General features: G+C 41.1%; 1 protein-coding gene across 1 annotated transcript in view; it reads left to right on the top strand.

Moving 5' to 3' along the window:
- The window catches only part of plxdc2b (plexin domain containing 2b), a 63,906-nt gene extending 56,581 nt beyond the window's left edge, over positions 1-7,325 (top strand). Inside the window, exons 12-14 of the mRNA XM_079291586.1 lie at positions 1,673-1,711; positions 5,128-5,294; positions 6,975-7,325. Of these exons, the coding sequence (XP_079147712.1) occupies positions 1,673-1,711; positions 5,128-5,294; positions 6,975-7,094 (326 nt within the window). The 3' untranslated portion in view covers positions 7,095-7,325. The remainder of the gene's footprint in view (positions 1-1,672; positions 1,712-5,127; positions 5,295-6,974) is intronic.
- The last annotated feature ends 4,009 nt before the right edge of the window (positions 7,326-11,334 follow it).

Raw genomic sequence — 11,334 nt, forward strand, 5'->3', positions numbered from 1 at the left:
GAAAACTCCCAAGGTGTCTTTTAAAGTTTGTTTACTTACGTTTCAATGGGCTCACAGCACATTGAGCTGATGGGCAACAAATCATGTCAGACATCTACGCGTATCCTTGTGATGAATTTACTGCATCCTTTTAAGAACATGAGAGCTCCGTCTATAAAGTAGGTGAGGACATATTCAAAACTGCGTGTCTGTCAGATACAGTCAGGATCATAATCGGAAAAGCTTTATTGTCCATCACAAATTGATAAAAGTGTCTTTGACACGGTTTACAAGATAAGTATGGCTGTAAAAGAAGTCAGTGTTTTGGCTCAGGGCACACTGCAAACAATCCAACTGTTGGTCTCTCAGCAGGCTGTGGCCTTGTCAGTTCTCCATTAACAACTGGAACTGTCGTTCCATAAAACCCCTTTCCTTCTGTCACTTTCCTGCACTTTACATTACAGTATTTTCATTGAATTGACTTACTGACTATTAAGTTTAAACAGCGTGTTTTTACAAAACAACTAAATCCTTAAAGATGGTCTTGAAAATGTTATGTTGTTCGCCGTATATTTCATTTGTTGAGTTTTTTTAAGGTTTTCTAAACTCAAGCCAGGCTTAGCCATTATTTCACTCTCACAAAAAGGCATTTAACTGAGTCGTTTTCTCCCCTGCGCCCACATTAATCATCTTGTGGGGGCAGAGTTTAAACGGACGCTCCATGTGCTGGATGGGCTGCTGGGATGAGGATGGATGCGACGTGAAAAACGGTCCAGCTGTGAGGCAAAACACGCAGACTAATCCTACAGATCAAACCGGGGCCTGTTGAGAGGACTAACATGTGTTTGGTTTACGTGCGTGTGGCTGTATGTGTGTGTGTGTGTGTGTGTGTGTGTGTGGTTAAGAGGTCACTCTGCGGTGTATGTTGTGTAGCCGACGCACTTTTCTGACACGTACAGCGGATCAGTGTCCTCAGCTCTCGCTTGTGGAGACATGGAGAGAAATGTGTCTGTGTGGTTGTAGGTGTGTTTAGGTGTGTTTGGGTACGAGAAACACCGACATGAACAGTTTAGATCTCCTTTTTTAAAATCGAATTACATTGAACTAAACTTCATATTGAGCTATAGCTTCAGAGGAAATACAAACAGCCACCTTTCAGCCAGGAGGCCGCTGTTCGTTAGCTTTTGTCGTACCCCTTCTGGCTTCTCTCCCTCGAGCAGCGACGGCGATCCATATTCATGACCCTCGCTCCGGTCTGGGATTGAACTGAACCGAATTTTGTGCTCTCCCTCTCATTGAATCTCATTGAATGATTCATTCCAGACCCCGAAATGTTGCTGCATTGGCTCTTTAGAAAATTGAAATCGAAAATCCCCTTTTGAATTTAATCGTTCAGCGAAATATATGTGGTGGTGGCGTGTGTGTGTGCTGAATTAGCATAATGTGAATCCTATGGCGTGTGCGTAAAAGTGGGCCACGCTACATTTCCATATTCCACATGTATGGTTAACCCCAGACAGCTTTTATGTGCTGAATTATGCATGCTGGACCATTCTTTTCAAAGCATTCATTTTTAATCAGATTTTAAGTGGAGTAAATTTCATGTTGAGATTTCCACGAATGAAAGACGCTTAATCTCATTTAGGCCTTCGGGGAGTTGTTCATGTGTCTTTCTTTCTTTGTCTCCTCACAGACGATACCAAGATCGCCCTGCACCTCAGAGACAACCAAGGTAGGTCTCTATCTGCTGCTGCTATGTGCCTTCACTCAAACTTCATCCAGCAGCCGACAAGTATGAAGCTTAATTGTCCTCTGTGGGTTGCAGCAATCAATTATATTGTCTGGACTGGTGTGAGAGGAAGGTATGGGAGTTTATGCCCAAAAGTAGAAGTTGTATTGAGTCACATATTTCAAATGAAGTCTCAAAGGCAACAGAAGAACCATGTGATACATTTTCAATTTCAAGATGTGGCTGTGTTCCTGTAAGGCGGAGGTAGAAACGAAGGCTGTACAAATACAAACATACTGCGGCCCTTTGTGTGTTCAACAAAACAACAACATGTAATTATGGGAGGGAAGGAAAGTATCTTGTTTGCATGAATAACTTGCATGAAGACAAAGGCCACAGACTCCGTTACATCACAAGTAATTTGACAGCTGCACCTTGAGAATTCAACATTTGGGGGGGAAATCAGTCCAGCATAGTGTCACGATATTTTGCGTGGCAATATCGATACACGGATGCCAAGAAACCTTTTGATTTTGCTTTTTCAGTCCACGTCAGTGCGTCTCCTCGACTGAGAAACCCATTTTGCTGCAATAGAAATGTTTGAAGTGAGATGAACCGAGTAAAAGGTTGTTACATGAAACAGATGTTGACAATTTGCAGGTAAAAAAGGTAATACATCGCAGTATATCTCAATAATCAGCAGAAAAGCAGTTGCGAAGAAGACATAAAAAGCATTCATTTCTACTATCCAGGTGAAAGATAGTTGAGTATGTATTATAACTACTGGGTATTTAACAGGTTTAATTAACCAGAGTGATTTCAAAATGTGTCTTTTCGTGCATGTTGACCTCGATGATTTAGGCTGTCTTTAACTGTTTATCTCTCATATCAGTCAGTTACAGTTAAAGTGTCCTCTGACCTTAACCGTGGTAGGAAACGTTGAGGTAATGAAAGCTACAGTAGAGATGAGGAACAACAGGAGCCGATCACCCTTTTGTCCGGAGTTTCTATTCAACACCGCTACTCCTCAGCATCCATTTACAAAGAATCTGGATTATAGGTCTGTTGTATTGTTAGTTTCCCCCCAAAAAAACAAAAAAAACATAAGCCAGGCGAGGGAACGGTTGTGCTCCACTAATGTAGCGCTGGAAAAGAAACAGCTTGGCTGGGTTCCTTTCGGTCTCATTTGTCCTTTCGCAAAAGCTTGAATGTATTTGATTGGCGTCTAAGAGCTCTGCTGTCCATTAGTGTTCAGTCAGTCTCAGGTTAGCAGGCATAAGGACAAAGCTAATGGAGAACGAATTCAGGGCAATTTGCTGAAGGCGAGCCATTTCTGTGTCCAGGCTCCATTGTGCTACAATGATAGATATTCCCAATTATTTCCGTAATTACGAACGAGAACATTTTTAGCCATGCTGACGGCACGGCTCTATGTTGATTGACGTTGGTTCCAGCTTGTTACATGACAGCATTTCATTTTTTCTGAGATAGAATTTTGTGCAGACAGTAGACTGACTATATGACTTCGCTCCATCCTCTCATGTCACCGTAGCAACCAACAGGTCAAAGTTTCAATTCATTTTTGGGGGGGGTTTATGATCAAATACCTGCAAAATGAATGACATCAGCATGTTAGCATTGTGAGCATGTTAGCATTTAGCTCAAAGCACCATTGTGCCAAAGTACAACTTCACAGAGCAGCTACAGCATGACCGTAGACTCTTAATGCACTTACAACTGCATTGTATTTCACTGTCCTGTCTTTCAACAGCCCACTACGACCCGGTATAGACCGTGCTGTCTTATTGGTGTAAATGCAGCGTTCAGAAGAGTCCTGATAGAACGGTCTCATCGCTCCTCCAGGGGTCTGGGCAGACCCGTCTCCTCTAGCGTCCCGCTGGTTATTTAGCTGCTGGGCTGTTGATTTCTCATTGTGTCTACATCTTCGCTCAGTCTCATGCCCGCCTGCTAAGCTTACTAACGACCCGGACCAACAGCCTGTCGCATTGCTTGGGCTTCCAGCTGACCTAGAGATGGCTCTTGGACTCTGTAGCTCTGGCAGATAAACACAGGAAAAACTACCTTTCTGAGAAAACAAGAGGAAAATAGAACTCACTCACACTGTGTTTATTCGGATTAAGCACAATAACAAGAATGTAACTTCTCTGCAAAAGTATATGGCTCCCGAGCTGCTATGTTTAAGGCTGACTGATTCTAAGAACTATCATGAAAAACGTCAAATGGCATTATGAAAACGGATTAAAAAACAATAGAGGTAATCTGTTGTTTTCTTCTGTTTGTTTAATGTGAAACTATATCGAGTGGTGTTTCAGCACACCAAAGTATCCACACTTTGTCCTTTTTACTTCAAATTTAGGAGCGCACATAACGGCTGTACACAGACTTACCGACCGACACAGTCACAGTGGCCGCCCACACACATTGGACATGTTTGATTGCCACCCGGTTATTCTGTGTGCTGGGAATCAATGAGGCAGGGAGCCAGGGGAGAAGCTGGTTGGCTGACAAGCTCGGCGATGGCTACGGCTGCTCATTAAAGCCAGGGAGGAGCCCGGGGAGAGGTTGTCAAGGGGGCATAGGAGGAGAAATCTGCAGCCGTGTGAACAGATCTGGGCTGATCCTGCTTTAAATCTGTGTGAGATAAGTTATGAGGGCATCCTTGCTGTTTGTTTCATAATCACTTCATTCGTTCCCCATTTTCAAAAGAACTCTCAAAAACACCTGCTGGGTCGACTACAGCGTGAATCTGACAAAAGTACTTTAGCTTCTAAGACGTCACACACCGAGTGATGTCTTCCAAGGCTCGCTGAAGGACAAAATGATGATGTAGTCACGATATGCAGCCTCTTCAGTTTTTTATTGCCACGGCTGGAGGCTACAGTTGGACTCTTATCAGCCTGTTTCCACCTTCTATCAGGAACATATGCTGCTAACCTTGGTTTGGGATTAACTCTGGTCATGCAACTGAGTGCTGACGACCCTGTTTAAAAATATGTACCTTGAATTTAATCTCAAAGTGAAGGCAATGTCTCCTGAAATCTCTAAAAACCACCGTGGAATCCACTGAAAATGCATTTGAACATTTTTCAACCATACATGACTGAAGTAGAATCAGTTTTAAATGTTTGTCTTTTTCAATGTGATGACATTTAGTTACATTTTGGCTGCAAGCATGTCAATTTTAAGGCATATTAGTACATGTTACAAAAGAGGGTATTGATGAATGATGAGTGACCCCTGCTGGTCAAGAACGACACTGCAGCAAAAGGATAAAAACGTAACTTTGGTGTTTGCTTTTATCCAAAATATCTCTGCATTTTAGATACTATCATTTAAAACAAACATGTATCTGTTTATTAAAGGCTGTAACAGGGTGTTTCTGTGTTTTTTCTTCTCAGTGCTGCCTGCAGACAGTGCTGTAGACAGGAAGTCAGGTGCACACCCTTTGCACACTGGTCTGATCCTCGGCATCCTCCTGGTGATGCTGGTCTTGGTCGCCGGCGTGCTGGTCACCGTGTACATCTACCATCACCCGACCTCCGCGGCCGGCCTCTTCCTCATCGAGGTGAGTGGAGACGATACCAGCTCACGCGACGCTCCAAAAGGAAACCCGTTCATTGAGAGTGAAAGTTTATTCTTGACCTCAGAAACGGAAGTAAACAAAAAATAATCTCACCACAAGGTCCATTTAGTATCGAGCTGCTCTGGAGCTTTTGCGATTAGCAGCTCATACTTGATAGAAAGTGTACAAGAAGTCCTTGAAGTCTGAAAGATAAAAATATCTACAACTCCGTGACAACTTCATCTGCTGAGGAAGGTTGTGTGATATGATAAAAAGCTCCAACACAGCCAGTAAATAGACCTTGTGACATTTTTTTAACAAACAAAATAGCTCATATTCTTAAAAGTTAGATAAACAGAAAAATATCTTAATTTATGGACCTGTAGGATGATGATATGTGTTTCATATATTGACATTTTCCTATATTTGAGGCATTTTGGAAGTTAAATCTTCAATATGTTTGTTCATTTGCTGGGAAAAAAAAAATATTCCCTGTTATTATGACTTATTACAGTCAGGGTTTTACTTAACACTTAACAGAAAATAGTTATTAAGTGAGGAATGTGTACAAACTGCTTTTAGTTTTGAAGTTTTTCCTCAAACCTTCAGACATTCAAGTGTAACAGCAAGAAAAGATACAAAATAAAACCACATTCATTCAGTGCTCGGTGCTTTTCATCCTTCAACTCCTGACTTTTAAATATGGATTACGATTTTTTTGACGGGGGTGATGAAACTCTGTGCACACAGTCCTTCTTAATGAATCAATGTGAATTCACACAGTCCTTCTTAATGAATCAATGTGAATTGCACACAGTCCTTCTTAATAAATCAATGTGAATTCACAGAGTAGCTGCTGTTTGGAGAGAAGCATCTTTTGAAAACGAAGGCGCTCATGTTTCAAAGTCGCTCTCTTTACGAGGTCATCATCAGTCACAGGAACTCCCTGATGTGGAGTTTGCTTTCTTAAGTGAAGTCAACATCAGGCATACTAAGTTTGAGTTTTATAGTTTATGTTTTTAAAGGAAAAGACAGATGATATTCTTTTTTTATTGTTTGCTGTCAACAAATCTCATGAAAAGACTGAAACCAGCGTTGATCTCAGAATACATTTCAGATTTACCACCTGAGGTTCTATAACACGAGGAAACATGTTATTGAGGTGTTTCTATGCTTTCGGTCTCATTTGTCCTTTCTCAAAAGCTTGAATGTCTATTTCATTTCGCGACACCTCAACTCGGCAGAGCGCCGCTGCTTAATTCTGAAATCACTCCTTTATTCACTCATCCACTACTCCCTGTGCAACGAGACGCTCAATAATTGACTCTGTAGTGAGCAGAAATTTGAGATTTCGGACAGCGATCACTGACGGGTTTAGAGTTGCACGACTGTAAATTGCATCTATAAAATGTGGAGCATTGTACACAGTCAAGACACCCAAATTAGCCAAAGTATGTTTGCATGTACAAGGAAGTTGGCTTGTTGATTGGTGCGTAACAGTCAACACAGTGCAATAGTATGATAAATACATTTACAATGGAATCAAATGGTAGTCAAATCAAATGGCGGAGGGTAAATATAGGTCACTATATAGTTAATAGGGAGTGATTTTGGACAGTACGGCTCTCCTTAGGTCAACCTCAGCCTTGACGACACTGTTCTTCCTAAACGCTGTCCTCGCAGAGACGCCCAAGCAGGTGGCCAGCCATGAAGTTCCGCCGCGGGTCGGGCCACCCGGCCTACGCAGAGGTGGAGCCAGTGGGCCATGAGAAGGAGGGCTTCATCGAGTCTGAGCAGTGCTGAGGGAGGAGGGAGCGCCCCCCCCTCCTCCTCCCTCCTCCGCCACAGGGGCTTCTCACCAGGGAACCTCCAGGATCTGCTCATCAGTGTACACAATGACTCGCTAAGACTGTGGAATCGGCCCGTCGAGCGCAAGGTGAGACCGGAATACAGCAGCCAACGATACGAGGAAGTGAGGAAAAACCCTGAAAACTGATCCCCGGCAAGCCCATTGTTCAGCTCCTGTTGGCAAAGACCTGACCTACTGGGGACAGAGGGAGGGAACAGCATCGATGCCATGGAGGGATTGTACATGGGGGGGGAGCAGGGTGAAGTATACAATATATATTTTCAGAAACAACACAGAGTATGTGAACAGAGATTACCACTTTATTGTTGGTGGGGTTATACTGTATAGGCCTTTGTATATTCATCCGGTTTTTACTTATTTTCCTTTCTCTTTCAGTATGTTGTTTTCACAGGGGCTGGCACATTTTATCTGTACAGACAGTCGGTATTGCTTTTTAATACCATAGCAGGCTTAATTGACGTTTCCACTGCCTGCCCTGCACAGAGAGGCTGCAGCTGAGCGACATGACGCCAGCTGAAGTGCTGTCGCTGCGATCGATCACAGCAGCGGTGTGGAATTAGTTGGTGATGTTTTGCTGGTTTCATTTTCTGAAAATGAAGTGTAAGATGATTTTCGTTCACTGAGAATATATCTGTGTTTTTTTTATTTCTTTTTTAAATGGGTGACGGGCACACGCGATCGTTCTTTTATTCGTTTGATTGGTTCATTGATTGATTCCTCACATCATGGATAGCATTTTATGTATTTTTTTGTTTTTATTTTTGCATTATTTTTACATTACTGCCGTGCCATTTTGTTCCTGACTAGAGTTTGCACATTTTTTATTTTCATTTGACATGTGGTACGAATGCAAATTTACAAGACAGGCGCTTGTGAGTGTGTATGCTGAATATATTTTCTAAAGTGTAAGTGATTCAGTGTGTGTGTGTGTATGAGTGTGAATGCAAGAGAGAGCAGTTTACATTAGTGATTGGATATCCACCTGCTTTATGGGTGCAAATGTTTGAGCTGGCTCTGCACAGGTGGTTGTTGTTGATTTGAATCTGAGGTATCTGGATATCGTTTGTGCGAGCCAAAACACACTGGTATGATTGGAGTTTTTCTTGATTTTTACAGTGTGGTTTCCTTTTCTAGTATGTTGCCAGCATAACCATAGGCTAGTCTGTTTTAAGTTATGGTCGACTCATCCGTGTCAACACATTAATATGTATATACCAAGGCCAAAACATTTGCAGATTCAGGTAACTCATGGCGAACATTTGTAGAGTAGCGTTATTGTATACAGAAAAACAACGTGGTTTTTTTTCATGAGTGGCCTTTTTTTCTCTACTTTTTTTACATGAGAATACTGTTCCAATTATTACTGTCACCAATCGGTACACAAGGCTTCTGACTGAACAAATCCAAACATTTACTTCTACTTTGAAGAATATTATCTCAAGACAATGATTGTAGACTCAATTAAGATCAGTACCCTAGAATTCTACTGCAAAATGAAGCGTGCAATATTACACCCATTCAGTTTGACACTGTAAATACATAAAAATAACAATCATCTGGAATATTTTTTTTTATTCCCACCTTGTCTTTATCACATTGAGACCAAAGACTAATCAGCATCATTCTTTCAAGTGTTTACCTCAACGTCCTCAGCAGCCATACCACCATCCAGAACATACCAGCTAATTACAGCTGTAGTATATTGATTATAGATGGTGTCTATTATTTAATCTAGAAAAAATGAATTGATTAAACTGTGTGTTTATCTGCCCAAATGTAAAGTATGTTTGGCTAACTAGCTTACATCCTACAGTAGCTAGCTGGCAATCGAGCTTACTTCCAAGACCAAGAGGTGCGACATTAACTCGCGTTAATAACTGAGCAGTGTTACATTACATTGTGGAGTTTAAAAGTTAAAAAGTGCACTGCTAAAGTTAGCATTGCGTGGAGGCCAGCCTGGAAGCTATAAGAGTTTAGGCTAGCGTTAGCAGCTCCGCCCTGACTCCTGCTACAAATTACTCGAGATAGCTAGCTAGCTATAGCTAACCATCGGTTTCCATACAAAATAATTAGCCGAAGATATTTGAAGAGATAGTTTACAAACACTTGAATGTATTTCCTGAACCCCCAAAGAATCTTCTAAATATATATGAAATATATGGATAAAAACATATTCCTGAATATTCAAGATTTGTAAGACAATTGCACCTGTTTTCCCGATTCAACACAAAGATGTTAACCGCTAGCTTAGCCTGCCGACTAACATTACCTGGATTAAAAACAAAGTTGCAATTTGGGAAACTGGTTAAACATAAGCTTTTATCTTGCAGTGGACGAAAAATTGTCTCATCCACATGGCTAGAAGATCGTTTGATGATTCTGAAAACACTGTCAGGGCGGCGGTAAGTGTTTGTAAACCAACTTCTGGGTTTTTCAAAGATCGCTGGTTAACTTGTGACGTTAACTTGTAGCGTTATGGCTTGTATGCTAACACAATTGTGTGCCTAAGGCAGTGTTAACCTGGAGTCTTTTATTGTTGAGCTACATCACGTATGTATCCGTCATGTGCATTTTAAAGACCGCTTTTACAAAATTCTTAAACGTTAGCTTAATTAGTTAGCTTAATTACAGCTAATTAACTAGCCTAATTACAGCTAACGATATAATCGAGAGTCTGGAACGGTCCATTGCTTAGCAACGTATTGTTTTAATAAAATAATAAATCAATTTGATGGTAAATCTGCTTCTTATATACAGTCTATGTAAATCTGCCACATTATCATTGTAAACATAGGTTTGAGAAGGGAAAGTTTAACTGGAGTAGCACCTGTTATTAAGGGGGCGGGGTTTAGCCAACTGCTGACAAATACATTTCATCCTCCAAACACACTGACCCACCCAAAGATGCACACAAGATTAATGCACAAATACCAAATCAAGGACTCACTGGCTGTTTAAAACCCTCACATAGACCTTTCTTCATGACCCTCTCTGAGATCTAATGTGGTCTCGGTGAGAGTTCAAACCCTCTTTTATGACTCCTCGTAACTCCTTTCAGCATCGGTGTTTAAAAAGCATAACATTTAACGGGCTTTTTCATGCATACAGATACTTTCTCTAATGTTGGTAACATTGACCCCTGCGTAGAAATGCTCCTTGCGAGTGTGCTTGGCACATCTGCTTGTGTTCACTGCCACCTGGAACTACACACCTAAATATGATTGTCAAAAATCAAAAAATTGTGTTTGGATTGCTCCACTTGTTTAAGCTGTAGCTGTAGAGTTTGGAGGGTGGTTTCTTTTATTTAATCTTTAAAAAAAAAAAACCACATGAGCAAACGTGTGAGGAATTTGATTAAACTGTGTTTATCGCATCTGCTTGTGTTCACTGCCACCTGAAACTGCAAGTGTTTTTATATTCAGTGTCAGAGGAAGTGGCCTACGGTCGGATTAATTTGTGTTCAACACTTTGATGATGGAAACAGCAAATGTCTTCACTTGCTTCACTGGACTTGACTAATCACTTTAATTCCCACTTTCCTAACGATGTTATTTTAGATGACGAATAGCAGCATAGTGATGTTGTTGAGATATGTTACTGACTTATGGGGTTGGCTCACAGGCCCGATCGTCAGAGCTAAATATAAAGAAACAAGAACTGTGACCTTGTTTTATCTTATCATGACACACAATGAGGCTCAAAATCACACAGCATCATAGCTCGCTGTCTGTAATTTCTGTAACTGTTGTTTTGATTACATTTGAAATAATAAACAATGTTGTTTAAAACAAACACACCCTCTCCATAGTGCTATTGTAGCCTGCACCAGTTGCTGTGCATGTATAATGTCTTATTTTTCATTTAAGTGTACATTCGGTTATATTTCTACAGCGCTATAGGAGAGAAGGAGCTAATTTAATACACAACCACTTCCACGGTTCCATTAATCAGTATTTGTGTACATATGCATTCGAAGCAGCAGCGGAGAACTTGACATCCATTGTTCTGCCGCCATAATTCATTTAATAAATGCATGCCAAGAAATTAAAATAAGATCTAGCTGATTCATTTGGAGGAAATCCAGTGACTCCTTTGCTTATATTGTTCAGTTTACGGCCCAAAATGAAAATAGTTCGACCACCCCTGTAACAGACCGTGCAGGAGCACAAAGGA

This window comes from Melanostigma gelatinosum (genome assembly GCF_949748355.1).
Source record: "Melanostigma gelatinosum genome assembly, chromosome: 20".
Taxonomy (NCBI): Eukaryota; Metazoa; Chordata; class Actinopteri; order Perciformes; family Zoarcidae; genus Melanostigma; species Melanostigma gelatinosum.